Source organism: Brachypodium distachyon, chromosome 2, assembly GCF_000005505.3.
Source record: "Brachypodium distachyon strain Bd21 chromosome 2, Brachypodium_distachyon_v3.0, whole genome shotgun sequence".
In the NCBI taxonomy this organism is placed as follows: domain Eukaryota; kingdom Viridiplantae; phylum Streptophyta; class Magnoliopsida; order Poales; family Poaceae; genus Brachypodium; species Brachypodium distachyon.
Window position 1 is genome coordinate 9,187,031 of NC_016132.3, and position 20,900 is coordinate 9,207,930.

Genomic DNA, 20,900 nt, shown 5'->3' on the forward strand with positions numbered 1-20,900 from the left:
TTTTCAACTCCTGCAAATCAAAGAAGATGTAACAGGAGAATGGAGAAAACTGGTACTCCCATTTCTAAAGCACACTACAATAGAGTTTTTTCCAACAGATTTTTTCATCATATACATGACATGTTTTGTTCAAAAGGGATGGAATACTTGTATAAGATACAATTAAAAAAAAGGTAACCATGTACACACATGCATAAAAAAGCCTATTGCTAGCATGTGACCACATAGATTTAATAAGTTCCGAACGACCGTCTCCAGCCGCTTGCACCTCGAGTCCATAGAATCCCCGCATCTCCTCCGGTGTAGTATGGACTATGTATGGATTTAGTGAGACACCATATAGATGATTGGCAAAGAAAAATGAAAACTTAAATTTTGTTGAAATAAAGGTGATCCAAAAAATACCATAGACCCTAACAAGTTGTACATGCTCCCGCTAGGATTGTCTATTTAAGGTTTGTATTCATCCTCGGATACAATGTGACTACCATATGTTGCAAAAAATTCAAATTAAAAATTGATAAATGGAGCGAGAGATAAAAAAGAACAGTTCAATTTGTAGTAGTATAAAATTCAAAATGAGCTATGAATTTGGCATGTCAACAGCATGCACGCGCAATGATTTTTTAATCGAATTTGAATTTGAAAAACATGTGTTGTAGTAGATATATGGTGTATATATGTTAAGTGTTTCATATATTCTTTCTTAACTTTAAATTGGGAACATCACATACGCCCTCCAAGAGAACGTACATAGCCACGTCGTGCCTTGGGTGCAATAGTGCTCTACTTATGGAACGAGCAAAAAAAGTTTAAAATAAAATAAATATTTACAATCATATAAATTTCCAGCTTTTTAGTTTGGTTCGAGCATTCGGAGAAAGATCAAATCAACATATGAATAATACCAAATTCAAATTGTGTTGTGGAAAAGTCTGGTTGGCTATAAATAGGTGGTTTCTCCTTTCTTTTCCCAATGGTGAGTCAAATTCGGAGTTCAAATCTTTTGCATCTAGACGTAACTTCAGAGCACAATAGCACCTTAGGTCAAATATGTTTCTATGAGAAACAAACTTTGACCCCTCCGAAGCCTGGACTCCGCACCCCTTCCGTATTTGTGTAGACAGACAAATGAGCTTAGTTCATGGCATTCATGGCATCACGTCTCACATTCTCATGAACAACAACCGGTTATGTGTGTCCACTGTCCACATAGTCACTCGTCCTTCCAAGGGCATTCTTGATGGAAGAAAAGAGGGACCGGAAATCAATGAATTAGAGTGTGTATCTTAAGACAATTCTGCGTATATAGGAGATGTCATTCTTATCTATGAGTGCAAGCAAAAAATTAGACATGGTATTGTACAATGGCTCAACATTGGGATTGCTCTAAGGTATTCTACCGGGTTTTTTTTGACCGAAAACAGTAGGAGAGGCTCCTACTACTGTATATTTATTATTAATAAAGTATTTACAAGGTATTCTACGGTTGTAGCCGTGCGGAAAAAGATTGAGTTACAAAGGATTGTTTAGGTTCTCCTAAGTGTAACGTTCTGTCTGTTTGTTTAATAGCATTGTAACACATATGTCTGGTGTTTATACCCGGAAAAAAATGTCCGGTGTTTCTTCTTGAGACGTCATAAAACTTTGAATTAACCATGGCCACGATAATCCGAGAGGTTTTTTCCATTAAATGTTAGATGAAAATAGTATCAGCTGCTGCAGCTAGAGGGTGGACATAGTGGCCCACCATGAGATTTCATCGCAATCCCCATATTACCATAGCAAACAAATGAATAAACATATAAGCAGTAAAAAAATCATACTACTCCCAAGCTCTGGGGTATAGCACGTGGATTTGCATCAAAACTTTTCACATAGTGAAACAGTTGTCCATGCCAGTTATTATAGAACACTGGTACAAAGTAAATAAATATTTATACATCGATGTTACAAGTGTATAACACTCTTTCTACAGCTATTTCAATAAATAAAAACACTGCAATTTTGGTACAACAAGCGAGAACGTACAGCTAAAACAAGTGAACGTTACACTTGCGCCCCAAAGAGCACGGTGAGAACCATGACCAAACCGGGCCCGAGACCGGCTAGAGTCAGGCTGGAACCTGAACTATCACTGCTCGTCTCGTCGTCGGAAGCATCTTTGTCCAAGGACGGCGTGGAGACGTTCTTGGGGTGGCTAAAGTCAAAAGCCGGCACCGCGTCAGCGATGCCCTGGGCCTCAGGCCCCGGCGCCGGACCCGAGGCCTCGGCCGACGGCGGCCTGAGGTCCGGCGGGAGGCCCTGGCCATGCGCGACGGCGATGGCGAAGCGCTGGCCGCCCAGGCACTGCTCGCCGTCGTAGTTCCCGGAGAAGAAGTAGGTGTCGCCCTCCTTGAGCAGCGGCACGGCGGCGGTGACGGCGTCCTTGCTGAACTCTGGCGCGGCCGACCAGTCCACGGTGTCCTCCGGGCCCGAGTTCTCGTAGTCGCAGCTCTTGTACAGGGTCTCGTTCCGCGTCTGCACCACCGAGTGGTTCTTGTCCGTGTTGAAGACTGCGTAAAACGTTCAGACATTAATCAGTGTGTCGATCGTACTGCTGCTCTCGTAATTTTGTCAAAATATTACATGCATCTATATGCTTTTTAGAATAGATACACCATTTTTTGACAAATTTGAGACAAGAATTATGAAACGGATGGAATATGTTATAAGCAGATGCGAAACCAATCCAAAGATACATGCATGCGACTCTGCAGTTTGGAACAAAAAATTTAACGGATCAAAATTGTTGGGATTATCAATCCGTTGATTGTAATGCATCACTGTTGATTGATTGTTCAGAAGATTGTATGATTGTGTAGGATTATACTACGATGTACTCAGTGCAACAACCTGCAGTTGGGTTGGTACGTACGGGTATACACTTTCTGTTGTGATGTTATTGTCGCTGGTCTTACACATGATTGGAGCACGGCAATTTCTCACAAAAATCTGGAACTAGAAAAAAGAAAGATATCCTCTGTTTGGGTTTGCCAGGAGTTTGACCTGCATTCTTTCCTTTTGTTTTTGCATTCAGACTTCTGAAAAGACTTCGGTACTTGTAGGACTCAAGGTGAAGAACAGTAATTCCCGTTCCCGCATCGATATTTTCCGAGCTTCACAACCTCAAATACGGGTTTCGGATCTCAATGTGAGTTAGCAAGCATGATGTCTGGACTCCAGGGAATAAAGAACTTCTGAGAGCCGGAGAAAATCTAACTCTTTGTACTTGTAACGTGACATGAGAGCAACTGCATGCGAGCGATCCCATTTCGGAAAGGGAGCTCACCGTGGGCTGCTTCGGCGTATACACGCACTAGCTGTACTGAGTTTTAGCAAGCGTTTATGTACTGTACGTGATATGCTGTCCCAAAAAAAAAAGCGTTCATGTACGTGATTGACAAGCGACCAGGAATGCATATGGAGCAGGACGATGTTGCTGCGCCTTTCCCCACAGGCCATGTGCCTGGAATATGGATGGAGGCAGGTGGTTACTTTTGAGTGACCTATCCCAATCTAACCATTCAGAGAGGATCATGTGCCCGATGTGAATGAGCTTTCTCACGAGCTAGCAATCTGGACGGAGGGAATTGTAATCGAATAGGAATATAGCACTGTAGTACAGATAATGCTGCACGCAAATACTGATCAGGTGTTCTTCGAATTTCGGATACACATGTATAAATATAATACTATCTTTCAAATGGGTAGTAATATGAAACGGAGGGAGTACCAAATGTGAAAATGAAAATGGCATTGTCTGATTTAACTATTCTAAGTGTACCTATCCTTTGTTCTCTGAAATTTTGGTAGATCTTAATTAGTCTCATTTCTAAGCTTTGGAATCAAATATCATCATCATCTCCAACTCACTTCATGTGCAATAGCCCGTAAACTAAAAGTTGCACTGACACTTCACTAATTTTTCGCATGTTCAAAAATAGTGCCATTTTAGGCTTGGTAATCTGAAATTTAAAGTGACTTTTTTTTTAAAGAAGCCAACTAAGAATTAACGCAAGTGTATAGACCACACGCACCAAACTTAATTGAAGAAGATTAGCCTCATGGATCAAGTAGTGGAAATACATATCAGTTAGCCAAGAAGCAAAGCCCAAATCAAGAAACCGAAATGGAGCAACTGTACTGTATATATACAGTAGTTATATACTCACTGAGGAAATCTCCGAGGCTAAAGTTGTAGCCGTCAGCCCAGGCCTGGTAGTCGACCGCGCCGCCGTCGTACCAGCCCTTGCCTTCGCCGACGGTGTAGTTCTTGTATCCTTCGACGGCGCCGGCGCTCAGGACGGCAGCCATCACGAAGAGGCACGGCACGGCGGTCTGCAGGCCCCGGCGCCGGCCGGAGAACAGCATCGCGCTAGCTAGAGAACTGAGAAGGTAGCTAGCTAGCTAACTGGCGACGTTGCCTCTTTCGGAGAGATGCTCCTCCCACGATCGATGTCTCGTGGGCTGAGCTTAGCTGCGAGAGCATATATCTTTTGGGAGTTGGGAGTCAGGAGCCAGGATAGCTGGGGACTTTTAAAGAGCGATGGGAGCCGTAGATCAGAGAGGAAGCATATATTTCTGTTGTGCTGGCACGGGAGCATGTGTCGGCAGCGAAACGAAACAGCTTTGCGCCTTTGTCTCTGATCCATTCATGTGACTTTGAGACTGCAGGTGAAGAGGGGAGATCGAAGGAGACGGATCAGTTTCGGTTGCTGAGTCATGTCATTGGATCGGCTGCTGCAGGGTCAGCCGGTTCCCCCTCCACAACAGAAGAACTACAAAAATGACACATTCAGTAAATATTTTCCACTCTCTGTCAATTTTAGTGTGCAAGCGCATTCGTGCTCTGATGGTGTGTAAGAAAAACTGAAATCAGAGACTTGACTCTCTGATAAAGTCCGGTATCTTACTACATTAGCATTATAGCATACGCCTGCCTGACAAGTTAATAACATGGACCAGACCTGATGGATAAAAAAGAACGAAAATACATATGGAATGGAGGAGCTCATCAGCGAATCCTGTGATCTGTCCGTGCATATATGTACTTGCTTATCGCTACGGCAGTTGAATTTACTTGCCAAATTCTGAAATATCTTTAGGCGCCTGTTCTTCTTTAATAATATAGTACTCCGAACTAAACATGGCGCCAAATGATTGCCAGTTCTTCTAATTAACTGACCGAGTACTCTTTGCTGATGAGCCAATCCCACAGCTCCACGGCTTACATCCCAAAGATAAAGAAGAAGAGGAGAGACAGCTAAAGTTCAGAGCATATTTGAGTTAGGATTATCTGCGGCTGTCCAACCGTTGCTCGTCTGTATTTAACACTGACAGGCCCGTTGATGCTGATGTCGTGTCTTCCATATCTGAATGGCTATTCAATTTAGCCTGCTGAAAATTTGAATTTCAACAGCTACATCTATCGCATCAACATTGACAGGAGGCCAGTGAAGTTAGCAGTGCCGTTATGATGTGGTTACTACTTGTCGTGTCACTGCTGTTTTAGAAGCACTGCAGAGACGCAGGACATTGAGTTAAAGACTGCTTAGACTCTTCAGTCTTATCTTGAGCACATAGTATCCTGATCCGGAGATATGCCCAGTCCGGGTCGCCATGACTGGCTTGATCGTAATATTTCCAGGTAGGTAGTCAGGTTACATCACTGGAGCGGCCATGGCAACTTTTGCACGGGACTACAGGCTGTTCCACCAGCTGCAGATCAAGGTTGAAACGTCTAGGCAGGGATGTTATACATCGGTGCAAGTACATAAATGTCATCGATCCAAAATTTTGGTCAGTTAATTCGGGACGGAGGAAGTAGTAGTTAATTAAAACCATAGATATTGCAAATCCCGGAGAGATAGAGAGAAAATTACACCGTTCCCCTTTTTCTTGCAAGTTCAGAGAAAATTTTGGTATTAGTAGTTTCTAGAAGCCAAGAGTCAGCATTTTCATCAACGTCCAATCCCTCTGCTCCAACTCCGAATCCTTATGTCGCTCCAGCAAACACAGTAATAGCTGGGTTGAAATGATTTATTTTTTGTTTCCCAAAACCGAAAACGAAAACGAAAGATGGCGCCAAATGATTGGTTCCTTTTGGATGGGCTAGAATAGACTGAGATCTGCATCGCCTCTGTCCTCCGGTTCTGTCAACACACTCTGCTATTCAATGAACTGGTCTGATTTACTGTACTCGCATGGACAGATCTGAGTGAGATTTCAATTACCCCGTTATCATCTGCCCACATCTTAGATTAGTGCTCGATTGGGGGTTGAATTGGAACTGTTGATGATACTTGTTGGTTTGTTAGAGTGAGGACTTGACTATGGTACGATACATGTTTTTTCCATTTTGGTTTGACAAAATATTGGATAGTTGCAGGATGGTTGCTCCAATAGCTGCCCCAAAATCAGTTGGAGTTTCAGAAACTCTCAGAAAATTAGTTTGCCTGACAATCCAAAACTTCTGCAAATAGCCAACAAACAGTTGCTCCCAGAAAGCGAGACAATAGCAGATAAGCACCAATAATTCCATTCACAATAAAGAAAACTGCAAGGTGGCCAATACTCTTCCCATATATGCGATAGCATACAGAACAAGCAGAAAAACATGTCCCATCTGGTAGCGGCAGTATGCTACCACGGCACTACTACATACTTAACATATAGGCATAGCATAGAGAAGAATGATAAACCCAAACATAGGCAAAGCTCCAGCTTAAAGACAGGGGGGATCGTTATACAACAGGCACTTCCGTAACTTACTCGTCCTGGACAGCCTCCTCCTCATCCTCATACTCACCCTCCTCGTCAGCCGTCGCATCCTGGTACTGTTGGTACTCGGAGACCAGGTCGTTCATGTTGCTCTCGGCCTCAGTGAACTCCATCTCGTCCATGCCCTCACCCGTGTACCAATGCAAGAAAGCCTTCCTCCTGAACATGGCCGTGAACTGCTCGCTCACACGGCGGAACATCTCCTGGATGGAAGTTGAGTTGCCGACGAAGGTGGAGGCCATGGAGAGGCCACGCGGCGGGATGTCACAGACGCTGGACTTGACGTTGTGTGGGATCCACTCCACAAAGTAGGACGAGTTCTTGTTTTGCACATTGATCATCTGCTCATCAACCTCTTTGGTGCTCATCTTACCACGGAACATAGCTGAGGCTGTCAGATAACGACCGTGGCGGGGGTCAGCAGCACACATCATATTCTTTGAATCCCACATTTGCTGAGTGAGCTCAGGGACGGTGAGGGCACGGTACATCTGGGAGCCACGTGAGGTCAGTGGTGCAAACCCAACCATGAAAAAGTGAAGCCTGGGGAACGGGATCAAGTTGACTGCAAGCTTCCTGAGATCAGAGTTCAGCTGGCCAGGGAAGCGAAGGCAGCATGTGACACCACTCATGGTCGCACTGATTAAGTGGTTCAGGTCTCCAACTGTTCAAAGGTAAGTGTACGTCAGCACAAATGGGAATTCAAGGTAAGAGTTAATTGTGAGACAAGCTAATGTCGTGTTTCTGAAGAGTTGAACTGTGAAGCCAAGTACAAGGACAATAATGTATGAAACAGGAGGCATGTATTGATGGCCATGACTAAATCAGCAAGGACAACCAGATGAAACAAACTAGCACTTGCTCCTAGATGAATAGGACAAGTTCAGATGATATTGATTAAATCTGGCATGAAGAAACACAGACCAAGTTGCCCTTGGGGACCATTCAAGCTGAGCTGCATAGTAAAACTACATCTATGGATCTACCAAAGCAGGCTAACATGAGCTACCAGATGGGACTCTCAACAATAGGGCAAAGTTATTCTAAAAGAAAAACTAGGCAATATCAAGGAAATCATCTAAAATAACACATGATAAAAGAACTAAAAGAGCAGGTTAGTTATATATGAGAAAATGAATCAACTTACAGCTAGGAGTGGTGAGCTTCAGGGTTCGGAAGCAGATGTCATAGAGTGCCTCATTGTCAAGAACCATACACTCATCAGCATTCTCAACCAACTGATGGACAGAGAGTGTGGCGTTGTAGGGTTCAACAACTGTGTCTGAAACCTTGGGTGACGGGAACACAGAAAACGTCAGCATCATCCTGTCAGGGTACTCCTCTCGGATCTTGGAGATCAACAGTGTGCCCATTCCAGATCCAGTGCCTCCTCCAAGGGAATGGCAAACTTGAAAGCCTGATTACAGCAACAGTAAAAAAAATCATAAGGTACAAACACAATCTAGATGCTAAAGTAGTTTCACTAAATATTGTATACTGCAATGGCAATATTTTGTTGTTTGCTTGTAACTGTTGCAGCCTTTGTTTGCTGTTTCCTCAGCTACTTGTAAGATTCGGCCGTGTGGGACTTAATTAATTTAAAGGAAGGTGTAATGCCTTTGGCCTTTTGTCTATAAAAAACTCGAAGCAAAAACAAGCTCCTTTTTTTTTGCGAGAAGCAAAAACAAGCTCCTCACTGCATGCTTTAAATCGTTGGAAAATAAAAGGAGCTTTAGAGTTCTATATTGGATCAAGAAAAAGACCCAACTAAAACATATGGCTGATTTGAGTCGCAAGCCCAGATTTAACATATACTACTATATATTTGAAAGATATGCAGTGATCAAGACTATACAAATTAATCATAGCAAGCATTAGATATGGATGTAGAGGACAGTGTACAACAGCGCAAGTATGCATTTCTATTTTATTAGACACAGAACAGGAAGGAAACAGTGAAGAAAGATGTTCCTGCCAGTGACAAAAGGTGAGTAATTCTGACAAATTATACAGACTAGTAGTTTAATAAGATCGAGATGAACGTTCCAGAATAACACTAAGAATTTTGAAGCTCGTCAGCAACCAGTGCAGCACCCATACTAGATGACAAAAAGTTACTGCTGGAAATATAAAGACAGCATACAAAATGCTAACTTATCACATGATTCAATCATCCAAGAATTCTAGAAACAGCAGACCAGTTCTAACAAGCATCAAAGGAATCGCACAGAGATAATTAACAAGGAGCAATCTACAGTCAAGAGAGAAATTGACCTTGGAGACAGTCGCAGTTCTCCGCCTCCTTCCTGACGACATCGAGAACCGAGTCGATGAGCTCAGCTCCCTCTGTGTAATGCCCCTTGGCCCAGTTGTTGCCGGCGCCGGACTGGCCGAACACAAAGTTGTCGGGGCGGAAGATCTGGCCGTAGGGCCCGGTGCGGACGCTGTCCATGGTACCGGGCTCGAGGTCCATGAGCACGGCGCGGGGCACGAAGCGGCCGCAGGAGGCCTCATTGTAGTAGACGTTGACGCGCTCGAGCTGGAGGTCCGAGGTGCCGACGTAGCGGCCGGTGGGGTCGATGCCGTGCTCGTCGCAGACCACCTCCCAGAACTTGGAGCCGATCTGGTTGCCGCACTGGCCGCCCTGGATGTGCAGGATCTCCCTCATGGCTGCTTGATCTTCGAGGTTGGTGCCTGCAGGTGGGGAGGGAGCAAAGATTGCGCAATTAAGGTGCAAGAAAACGACGGGTAACTTTGAACTGCGAGTGGAAGACCAGATCTAGTACGAAACACAGGAAATTCAGGAGCGAAATTGAGCATATCCGAGCCCAAACTACGAAGGAAATACAGAAACATTTTGCAGAGCACAAAACCCCCCAAATTTTAATCTGATGAAATTCTCAACAACTCAGGTTTATTACTTATCAACGATGGAATTGCAAGCGCCCCAAAGCTCGTCCCTAGAGAGGAATCTGTGAAGCACCTAAATTCGCTCTCGGATCCCAAAATTACCCCACATACCCACCTAAATGGAGGCCTAAACATGAAGAAACTTGAGGCTAAACTATAATTCGGAGACCCACCCAGATCTATGAATAAACTACCCGCACCATAAACAATTCGTGCCACGGAAACACCGAAAATTCACACTATCCCCGAAAATTTAGAACAACAAACAAACGAAGCAATTTTTCCCCATCAAATCTCCCACCAACCACAAAATTCCTCCACAGAAACACTGAAGGAAACCCATAACCCACAAAAATCCGGCGTAACCAACCAAAATTGGAGCAAACGTTTCGGGTCATTACCTCACTAGAGCGAGCGGCCCGTCGCGATGAGAGAGGAGTGCAGATGAAACGCGAGAAATTGCCCTAGAAAGGGAGCGGCCTTTATAGCGGGCGCGGGGGTCAGGGCGTAGAATCGGACGGCCCAGACGCGTTCCCTCCAACGACAACGGACGGAAGCCTCAGCCGTCGGATCGATCCATCGGACGGTCACTCGCATCTGCTTCGAAAACGGCCCGTTGGGGTTTGGATTTTGAACTTTCTCGGGTGTCCATTTGCTGGCTACGCCGAAATGGCAGGTTTACCCCTAGAACGGAACGGAGGTTGTGGTATGACGTAAACGCCCACGGGCGTGTTTGTTTATTTCTGCCGGCGGCAAACCTTCTAGTAGTAAAACTTTATACTAATAAATTACTGACAACCATTATGCTAAGCTCACACCGTAACACATGCCAGAATTACACCATCATGTTAGGCTCACACCGTAACACGCCGGGTCCATGACTTAAGATTGTGTATTTGACCACGTCTTCCTTCTTCCGATGTTAAAATTGTGAAAACCTATAGCTCTTGTTCGTTTAATCCCATAGCTATCTTAATCCAAGGGGGAACGGAAGTGAGATTGGAAGGGAATTTTGTTCAATTTCCCCTTCATCCTTTTCAATACCCTCGTTTTGATGTGAGCCAAACGATGCCTTAGTGAAAACTTACAATCCTAGTAGCCACTAAATCTTGAATGATCAGGTGAAATGTGAAATCTCTAGTCAGTTGAACGTATTTTACGAAATCTCTAATTGTATTTGACTTTGGTTATTATTATTTTTCAATATATATTGTATCGTACTCTCATAATTGCACATGCTCCCTCGGTTCCGTGATATAGCATGTAGACCAAGACTAAGGAGAGTTGGAGCTCCTTGCATACATGCTATAATCGTTGTCGAGAGCTGCGCTAGGACTCATCCTATGAATAGGATCTCTTGCTCGCTTCGTGCCAACTCGCTCGTGTGACCACGTTGACATGCTCTCTTTCTTTGCATACCTTCGGGACGGGGCAATTTGTGTGTGAGGCCGAGAAACACGACGAATAGAAACGCTTACGTGTAAAAAGAATGAATTAGACAACGGAATATGAGTTAAAGACGGCTCGAAACATGATGAACGGAGGAACTTGAGAGTTAAAAAGCCATACACGCTACATCATGGAATAGAGAGAGTGTTGTTTAGTTTTGTTTGTTTTAGTTGCTTGATAATATGATAAAATGGCGACATATTTGTTTTTGTTGCTCCATAATCCAACAGGGCGGTAGAAAATCTACCCCACTAAAACTTGAGTCTCAATGTCATTTTTCTACTGGACCTAATATGTCTGAATCATGCAACTCATTATTGCATAACTGGTGGAGTATACAGTGAAAACTTTGAAACTCATAACATGAGCCATCTGATTGACACCGAATGACATACGTCGAAGGTGTGATTCTAAACAAACATTAACTCTATTTGTAGACAAAAACCTTATTTTACCCACAATCAGGTGACTCCTTGACTGTTCGCCCCTCTTTGGGCTCGCTTTGTATTTGACCTCGCAGCATGATGGTCGTGCCACCAATCATGAGCCCTTGCCTCCGCCGAACATGGGCGCGAGTCTCCTTTCGGCATGCATCGCCATAGTCGTGCAGCACTACCGACTCGCCATCGCACTGGGACAGTGTCGCAGACACCGATTCGCCGTAGGGCAAAGGCAACGCCGGCCACACGTAAGCCACCCTCACGTGGCGCAGTGGCGCTGTTGCCTCTTGCCCGTTGAGTTGCCGATGCGAATAGGAACAAGATATGAAGGGGGGCTACATGGCTATTGATTTGAGAGGGCTTATATGCAAAGTAGAGTTACATGGTTGTTTAGGAATCTCACATTGATCTATGTTATCCGTTGTCGATTTGATTGCTCACGACGTGAGTTTGCATGTTTTCAGCAAATTCCAACTTCGTAATTTGCTGATTTTCAGTTGCATTGTTTCCAAAATTTCATTCATGGTATTTGTGTCTCTTTGTTTGTCGCATTCTACCGTGAATTGACATAAAATGTTTGGATCCTGCAACTGACAATTCATTTGTAATTTCATTGGATTTATGGTTTCTTCAACTAAGAACCATCCCAGTTACATGGCCTTATGTGCGAGAGCAGAACGAAATCCCAATAATTTGCGCGAATTTAGCCAAAATTATGGGTCGAGAAGTGTATCCTAAGCTAACCTCAATGGCTTACCAAGTCCTCCAATGAGGGTGGATCAGTCTTTTCCCCCTAGCCCACTGTGAAGTGACAAAGCTTGGCGATTGATACAGGGCAGAGCAGAAGCTAGCTAGAGCATCCATTTGGCTTAATTATTGTAGTCAAGCAGCAGGTTTGACCATTCCGCTTAAGTAGACGAGCTCTGTGCTCCAGGTTTATTTTATCAGCCGGCGTCCGTCCGGCCCGCGACACTGTCGTCGATCATCCGCTGCCACATGAAACAAACACTATCAACTGCACGGCTACATCACTACGTGCACTCTCCATCTTACCACGTAACCACCACGTGCTTACTTTGGGGAGGCCGGCCATCGCAGATTGGTATCTCGTACAAACTGCATTTTATCGAGTCCCAATTGCCCCAATTAAAACTCCAGCTAGCCAGGGTGGTATTTGGCCACTGACCAAGTAAGTTCACCTCTATAATTGGTGCTTCACAAATCACACTGGCATCAGATCCAGATCAGAGATGCGAGGCTGGCTGGCTGGCTGGGTTTATATTCTCGTCCCACTCTATAATGCACCGGCTGCGGCTGGTCACTTCACTGGCAGACATCGCCACAAGTGATCCTTCCTGGCACTGTCTCCGCGCCCAGGTACGAGCCAAAAAGACCCCATTCTGGCCCATACACAGATCCGTGCGTTGCAACGTGTCACCAGTGCTCTCACCATCTTTGCTTTGCGTGCTCCTTTACTTACATCGGTCTCTTCCGATCAAATCTCTGCACGCATGCATGTGCCGAATCAGCAGCTTTTGTGGGCGATCGATGGCATTTATCGTTTACGCGCGGCCTTTATCATGCTTCCTTCCGGCGGAAAATGGTTTCTCGTGACTAGTTGGCCACGAGCGCCTTCACATGCATCATGCATCGCAGCTACTGTTGGTTGGATCTGCATCTAATCTCTACACACCTCACTTCCTCTTGGTCTTGGGGCCTATCGATCCCGTGCCCTGCTAGCTTCCGGTTAGTCGTTGTACCGTAAATCTTGGTCATATACAGCAGAAGGAAGACATCTTCCTCTAAATCTAGCAGCAGCGCACTGTTACATAGACTGGTAACTAACATGGCTGGGGGACCTGTCTGAAAATGCCTTCATTACTCGTCCAAGGTTAGATCCACCGCGGTTCTTGGATATGCTTTCATGCACACAGACAACACCAGCTGACATGGGCAGGAACCGAACAGCACCCAGAACATAGGATCCTGGATTGTCTACTGTACCACCATGTGATGCATGGCAATGGTGACTGGGAGCAGCTTAGCCAGGGGTGGGGCTTTCTCACGTTCTGCTGCTGCCGTTGCTGTGGGCGCAAGGGACAACACCGGACCAGTGCCATCATTCATTAATTCGCGAACGACTCATCCGCCACAGCAGCGAGAAGCAAGACCTGTGTTACACAGCCATGGTTAGGGAAAATAAGACAGGGGGATAGGATCGGAACCAAACCCGTACGAATGCCCCGATCCACTCCCCGGTTGAACGGAGCGATTCAGTTGCCGATTTTACGTTGCATTCGCTGCACAGGCGTCGCCTGCCGACAGTCTCGACAAGTCGATATGATGTTGCGTAACTCGGTGGCACGCTCGGTTGCAACGGCTGCCCAGTTGTTGTTGTATTCCGTACTCTTTTAAGTTCAGGATAATGACCCGAGCTGGCTTTAACCCCCTTCATCAAGTGGCCGTTGTCGAGTCCACCGGCTCACGTATTTTTTCATCAGTATAAGGTATAGGTCGAGTTGGCTAGACTATTTTGAAGACAATACACACACAAAAAAATGAATGAGAATAACAAGACCTATGACTCTACTAAGTGAACTACTAACAACAACTACATGACGAATAACAGAGCAGCGGCGGAATGCGGGAATTTCACAGGAGCCTAGCAAAGAATTCCGATGTCTAATGTCAGGCATGAATGTAATGGGTAGATAACTCCTAACAACCTTTAACAATCCGCAACCATGGGACTCGGTATGGTACAGTTCTTAAACATGACATCCATTAATCACTCAATCACCATACTATTATGCTATGGAGGCCCAGGAATAAACAGTAGGATAACACAGACACATCACAGATGGGTATGATTGTACATCTATGACAGTTATGGTCGCCAGGAACTATCGGATAAGTTCACTATTGTTCCTGTTGCTCAGTGCCACTGCCAGACTGTCATGGGAGTCCAAGCGCATCTTAATTCTAAGGTGCTTTGATTAAGACCTGCATAATTTCCTGCCTCTTTGCATTGTTTGGTACACCTAATTAGTTGCCATGTCCTTTCACATGACGAAGCAGACAGCTGTTTTCCTTATAATAATAAAAAGGTGTCACAAAAGTACTGTTTACAACAATAAATATTGCAATTCATCTTAAAGGTTATAATAGGATGGGAGCACATTAAGAGTTTAACATCATAATAGGATAGCAACACTTGGCTGATTCTCTAACAGACATATCTGTTTACAGACATTAATGTTCAGGCTAGCAATAATATCCTAGATGCTCCAACGGAGATCCTAATGAGGCGTGTTCCTAGGACATGGTACCATTAGGTGCTTGTCATTTTTCACTTCTACTAGGACATACAACTAGTAGGTGCTTGCACTTTTCACTTCTATGACTGTGGAGATGCTACCACACATGGGCTACGCAATAAGCAAAGAAACAAACGATTTGCTACTTAACACGATTGCGCTGTTGAGTACAACTTGTTCCATCCATGGGAATAAGGTAGCCTGCAGAACAGACATCACACTCATGTGGCCATCTCAGCCAGTAATGATATTTGAACATATACATGTTTTTATACCTACATTGGGCAATTTGGATGTCATTATCCATGCTCTCCTTTGTCATACCTACATGCTTAGCTTGCATTCCAAGTTGGATCAAGTGACAGGTAATCCTACCTTGTTCAAGTGGAAGATGCTACTAGGAGTTTTCAACTTTGGTTGGGAAGTCTCTTCCGATCGATGATGTATACTCAAATTCATCTAACCACTTTAAAGTTGAATATCCCCGCTTTACCTTGCTGATATTACCTCTGCCAGTGACAAATAGGCACCACCACCAACCGCATCTGACAGTTTCTCTTCAGATACACACTTTCTACATCTGTTTCAGTTGTGAGCCGATAGTGAGCATTGGTCGCAAGTTCTGATAGATATCTCAAAAAAAAAATTGAACATGAGAGTTAAAGATGCTCCGGGAAGTTTGTAAGAGTGTATGCAAACTGGTCATACTGAAAAAAACTTAAAACAAAACAAGTATGTGCAAATCTCTGAGAGTATTTCTCATGGCAGCTGCCCACAAGTAAATGACTAGCAAGACAGAAATCATTGTTGCTACAGATTAAACAGAGTTTGTTGTTTCTTTGGACAAGAGAATCATACCAAGTCCAGTTCCCAATGTCCAAGGACTGGGAGAATTGTAGTTGAGACATTGTTATCCACAGGGAGCACAGCATGGGAACAACCATCTCCAAAACTGCACCAGTGGATGAGAACTAGCAGCATAGCTAACTGAATACTTCAACCTCACCAAACAACCAGAATGATCAACACGTCAAGGCTCCAAAAGGATTGTATATGTGGCTCCCAAGACCAACTGTTATCAACATCAGTACCATTTTGTTGCAGAGTTCCGGAGAGAATTGAAGGCCAGGAAAATCACAAAAAGTGGCCGATGCATCCAAGGATAAATGCTACCAAGATTTCTTGGGTAAGTGCCGGTGGCAAGTCTGCATCTCATAAATTAACCACAAATGATATCACATTGGATTCATTTAATGAGGTCAATGTTGACAGAAGACCATGTGAAAGATAACAAAGGCTAGTTCTGCTTTTGGCTACAAACGACGGCACCACAAGACAAATCTGAGTCAATTAACCACAAATCCACATTTCTGAGTTGCCTTTGAACTGAATTTGAAGCCATATTGTGAGACCAGAAAAGCACTTTACTTTGACCATCTGACAGTGATTTGTTCGATATGTTAGGCTCTAATTCCACAGCCATTATCCCCTCATTCAGTTTCGCCAGCCTCGCGTCACCATTGTTTTCCAACACTCCGGTAAGTATATCAACAAAATTCAAATGTTTAAGGGAAGCAGCAAAACCACCTTTTGAAGACATCACACTGCCAGCCACACTTGACATAATACGTTCATTCCATGTTTTTTTAGAGCCTTGTGAGCTTCTTATAAACATCAAATCCATGGAGTCCGCAGCAAAAAAATCAACAGATTGATCTGATGGCTCGATTAATTTACTGCCAAGTGGAATCATATTTCCGTTTAGCATCCATAGATTGTATCCCAAGTCTAAGCAACTTTGTATCACATAAGATTTTGCCAATATTTCCATAATAAAACCATCAGAATTCATAGAACTACTCATTGTGATGCTCTGTAGTAACCCAATAGCATCAATGACAGCATGTCCTCTATGAGCAAGGTCATCCAGAAACTCTGAATTGTCACCAAGGAAAATGTAGTTTCGCATGCCTGCCTTCTCAAGGTGGCAAATCAAGTTTCTCATGATCCTATGTTCTACTGAGTGCAGACTTATGAGTACAACACTGTTTTCTAGTTGCACAGACTTGAGCACAGAACCAAGTTCACTATATTTGCTAACAACCCTTCCTGGAAGAATTTCAGCAAAGCAGAAATCGTACCATTTTAGCTTCTTTAGAGGCTGCAATTCCCTTATATTGAAATCAAGATTGTTCCCATCTAGCAATGTAGAATCTGGCCCAACACTTCTTCCATAGTTCACACCTGCATCCCTATGAGAGATGCTGAGAGCCCTTTCCTTCAGGAAGTTTGTGTAGATGTTGAAGTACCCACGCGAGTGGACAAACTTTATGAACCAAGGGGTCCATATTCTCTCGCCCATCTTTTTGTACCATCCTGTAGTTTTCTGCAGACGATGCGAGTGGACCAACAGTTACTGTCAAGCTAACAAATTCAACGGCATATAGGCTTCAAAACAATACTAAAGAAATAATCTACTGTCTAAATATAGTACACAAGTTAGTGGATCTTTACATTACAGCATATATTGAAGAAGCATAAATATAGTACACAAGTTAGTGGATCTTTACATTACAGCATATATTGAAGAAGCATAAATATAGTACACAAGTTAGTGGATCTTTACATTACAGCATATATTGAAGAAGCACACTAAAATTCAACTAAGAAAATAATTTACCATGCCTTGGAGAATAGGTTTGGCTCCTTTGGCTTTCTGTTCATCATACCATAACCGAAATTCTTTCCATGGTTTGGGAAAGAGAAGTTGGCCCCATGTACCAACCATCTGGTACAAGAAAAGCCTAGTCTGACTGTCCAGCTGTATCTTGTTTCCATGTTTACCTATTTAGTTCAAGGTCAACTGTTAACATTCAGCCACTAGAGCAGATGCCATCGAATAATTAACACTCCAATCTTAAATGCCTAACTTATGCTTCGATTAGACACTTTAGTTCAGAGTATGTAAGTTTAATTGCATGAAAAGGCACATCTAGTGATCTGCGTGACACCCTTTGGAGATTATAATTTATAATAAATAGTAAACAATACATTTATTAGTGTTAGAAAAGTATATTTTTTTGGTCCTCAACTGTTGACAAAGTCTAGATTTGGTCCCTGAATTCCAAAACCAGGAAACCCTAGCCCCTCAACTTTTAAAACCGTATATTATTGGTCCCTCAACCAGTTTTGAGTGGGTTTAATGGTTATGTGGAATGGCTTTGACTAAGACATGACACTGTTTGACCTTTGACCTCACCATGTCAACAACCAAGTCAGCATCTTAGTCATTAAAAATGGAAATAGTCCAAGACAGCTCCATGTCACGCCACTGCGGGACGAGCTACCCACGCCGGGTTCCTGCCGCTACGCACGCTGGCATCCACTCACCAAGCAGCAGGTGCCGCCTGAGCATCCCCTTTCCTTTGCATGGTGTCGTCTCTCCTGTACTCTAGCTCAGCAGCCTATGCAAGCTCAGCCACTGCCGGCCAGGCCCTGCTCCTGGGGTTTTGGCTGGGATTTGTTTGTGTGCTGTTTGGGATGCTGACTCGGAGATGTCAATGGTCACAATGTTAGGCTCGAGTCAAAACCATGTCACGTCATCACCAAAACCATCCAGAACGCTTGTGAGGGACTAGGTTTTCCTGGTTTTGGAGTTTGGGGACCAACTTAGACTTGGCAACAGTTAAAGGGCCAAAAAAAGTATACTTACCACACACACTTTTCGTTCTATACTGTGTAATGCACTTGCCTGGTTATGATGACCAAGGAGAATTAACGGTATTTGAATATCCTAAGCAATCATAAATTTTCGAGATACAACACGAAGTGCCTCTAGGGACATGATCATATCTCCCTATTCCATAGCCAAACCTTCACAATACCGACTATATGCAACCAAAATAAATGAAATAACATGCCAGAACAAAGCTAGTCCTAGCATTTCCTTTACAGAAATTAAGAGGCAAAATATGTACAAAAGCAAGGTCGACAAGATTACAAAAGGAAGAAAACCACAGAAAAAGGGGTTCAGGGAAACCCAAACGCCCCTATACAGTTCAGTTACCAGCTTACCAAACCAATTACATGGGCTCTAGCAATTTAGAAGGCATTCTATTTTTTTAGCAGTCAGAAAGAGTTTATTAGCTCAAAGTTTGAAGATCATTCTGTCGAGGGATAAAATATCCGTGTCTCACAACACTACAGTCCTCGTACGTTATTTCTTTGGCCTTGGGGATACGCTCGGGGTACCAGAGATCTCGCGACACAGGTTCACCCAGGTTCGGGGCCCCATGGTATAGCCAATAGCTCTACTGCTTGGATTGGATTACCTCGGGTTCACAGAGTACAATTGCCGGTTACACATAGGAGTACCCGGTGAGTTTGGAAGAAACACGACAGTTTAAGGTTTCTGCTCTACAGCCGGCTTTGCGGCTTTGCGTTTGGTTTCTTGCCTGGTCCTCTTGCGGGGTCTTGGCCTCCCTTATATAGGTGTGATATGGCGGTTGCCTCCGAGTAGGACTCCATGACAAGTACGGGTAGGACTCCGGGTCGTATCCGAGTAGAACTTGTGTCTCCCTTCTCAAGTATCTGCAAGGCTTACTTAGAGACCAAGGGCATATCTCATCTAGGTCGATTGGAATCTCATGTAGGCCCCACTAAGGGCATGTCAGATACAGCGTATTCATACGGCCGGATGACTACCTTCCAACACATTCTGATTTCTGAATCCATGCTTAAAGGCAAGCTTGTGGAGGGACTAATGAAGAAATTGATAGGTTGTCAACCTCTTCTAGCTCATCCAGTTTACCTTGTCTATCTTAATTGCTTTTCAAACACTCTAGCAAGCAGCAAATACTAACAGGTTTGGTATTGACAAATTCAGCATACACGGAATCCCAATTTGATACGAGAAGCTCCCAGGATCCCCATGAGCCATCACGAGGCAAAACACCTTCCACCTCCCACCTAACAGTCTCCTAACAAATCGAAGGTACCAAAGAGTGGTACACGTTTACAAATGCACTAAGCCACGAGATGGTGTAAACAATCTAGGAACCTAGCAACCACATTTGAGCAAAACAACATGCATTCAAGAATCCATTTCATCCTAACTAGTAAGCCAAGAGAGCAACAAGCATTCACATTGCTTACTAAGCTCTCACCTGCGACGAAGCGGGGGCGCTGCAGTGACGCGCCGAACACATATGGACTGTAGTTCTCCCTGTCGTAGTAGTACCTCATGACCACCCGCTTAAGAAACCCGTAGTAGAGTGGTGAGACCTCGAGGTCATCCTCGACGACAAAGGCGAACTCGTCGTCAGAGCCGGGCCACCAAGCCTCGATCCACTGCGCCTGGAGCCCCGCATTGGCGGTGCGGTAGTGCACGCTTTTCTCCCCGTGCGGCCAGCGGAAGGCGTCGACCGCGGTGAGGATCTCGTGGGACGCAGCAAGGAGAGCGGCGGACGAGTTGGGCGGGCGGTGGTCAAGGAGGACGTGCAGCGCGACGCGGTCGCCGGCGTAGTCGGCGGCCGCAAGGGAGCGGAGGCAGCGGAGGAGAGGGGCGGGGCGGTCGTAGGCGAGGAGTTTGATGAGGAGGGAGAAGTGGCGCGGGTCCGGGGCGGGGCCTGTGCTGTCGGTGGGGAGGAGCGGTGCGGTTTGAGAGGAGCGGCGGAGCAGGAGGAGGACGGACAGGGAGACGGGGAAGATGAGGAGGAGGAGCGGGAGCGGGAGGGAGCGGCGGCGAGGCGACGCCATTGGGTTTTGGAGACCGCGGTGGAGGAGTCGGGGAGGACTGGAATAGATCGACGGAGTCGGGAGAGAGAGAAAGAGAGAGATTAGTGGGCCGAGGTATGTGAAGTGTGAAGCGGGGTTGGGAGATTGGGCTTCCAAGAATATGTTCGGCTGGGCTTCGTGTGAGCCCGCGTCTTAGGTTATTACGCGGCCGCCCGGGCGCCGCCGC

General features: G+C 44.8%; 3 protein-coding genes across 4 annotated transcripts; all 3 read right to left on the reverse strand.

Moving 5' to 3' along the window:
* Positions 1–1,857: 1,857 nt before the first annotated feature.
* LOC100845285 (blue copper protein) lies at positions 1,858–4,664 on the reverse strand. The gene is made up of 2 exons (XM_003567355.4): positions 4,215–4,664; positions 1,858–2,555 (listed from the first exon to the last, which is right to left on the reverse strand). The coding sequence occupies exons 1-2, from the start codon at positions 4,411–4,413 to the stop codon at positions 2,050–2,052; spliced, it is 705 nt and encodes a 234-aa protein (XP_003567403.1). The 5' UTR covers positions 4,414–4,664; the 3' UTR covers positions 1,858–2,049.
* Positions 4,665–6,557: 1,893 nt separating this feature from the next.
* Positions 6,558–10,290, reverse strand: LOC100843456 (tubulin beta-4 chain). Its single transcript, XM_003567349.4, has 4 exons — positions 10,134–10,290; positions 9,097–9,516; positions 7,970–8,239; positions 6,558–7,486 (listed from the first exon to the last, which is right to left on the reverse strand). Exons 2-4 carry the CDS (start codon positions 9,488–9,490, stop codon positions 6,810–6,812), a joined length of 1,341 nt encoding a protein of 446 aa, XP_003567397.1. The 5' UTR covers positions 9,491–9,516; positions 10,134–10,290; the 3' UTR covers positions 6,558–6,809.
* Positions 10,291–14,801: 4,511 nt separating this feature from the next.
* Positions 14,802–20,799, reverse strand: LOC100842839. 2 transcript variants are annotated; one of them, XM_003565627.4, is made up of 4 exons: positions 20,104–20,799; positions 17,619–17,782; positions 15,797–17,324; positions 14,802–15,518 (listed from the first exon to the last, which is right to left on the reverse strand). In XM_003565627.4, the coding sequence occupies exons 1-3, from the start codon at positions 20,693–20,695 to the stop codon at positions 16,236–16,238; spliced, it is 1,845 nt and encodes a 614-aa protein (XP_003565675.1). In that variant the 5' UTR covers positions 20,696–20,799; the 3' UTR covers positions 14,802–15,518; positions 15,797–16,235. The 2 variants fall into 2 exon arrangements, with proteins under 2 accessions (XP_003565675.1, XP_024315388.1); XM_024459620.1 differs by having other exon boundaries at positions 14,802–15,560.
* Between the last annotated feature and the right edge of the window lie 101 nt (positions 20,800–20,900).

What these genes read in the sequence shown, in the direction of transcription:
- LOC100843456 (XM_003567349.4), bottom strand. Translation starts at nt 9,490, where the DNA reads ATGAGGGAGATCCTGCACATCCAGGGCGGCCAGTGCGGCAACCAGATC. An exon ending in GAACTGCGACTGTCTCCAAG is followed by an intron (nt 8,240 to 9,096) that starts GTCAATTTCTCT and finishes TGCTGTAATCAG; the next exon opens with GCTTTCAAGTTTGCCATTCC. An exon ending in GAAGCTCACCACTCCTAGCT is followed by an intron (nt 7,487 to 7,969) that starts GTAAGTTGATTC and finishes ACCTTTGAACAG; the next exon opens with TTGGAGACCTGAACCACTTA.
- LOC100845285 (XM_003567355.4), bottom strand. Translation starts at nt 4,413, where the DNA reads ATGCTGTTCTCCGGCCGGCGCCGGGGCCTGCAGACCGCCGTGCCGTGC. An exon ending in TAGCCTCGGAGATTTCCTCA is followed by an intron (nt 2,556 to 4,214) that starts GTGAGTATATAA and finishes CGTTTTACGCAG; the next exon opens with TCTTCAACACGGACAAGAAC.
- LOC100842839 (XM_003565627.4), bottom strand. Translation starts at nt 20,695, where the DNA reads ATGGCGTCGCCTCGCCGCCGCTCCCTCCCGCTCCCGCTCCTCCTCCTC. An exon ending in GCGCCCCCGCTTCGTCGCAG is followed by an intron (nt 17,783 to 20,103) that starts GTGAGAGCTTAG and finishes TGAACTAAATAG; the next exon opens with GTAAACATGGAAACAAGATA. An exon ending in AACCTATTCTCCAAGGCATG is followed by an intron (nt 17,325 to 17,618) that starts GTAAATTATTTT and finishes CATCGTCTGCAG; the next exon opens with AAAACTACAGGATGGTACAA.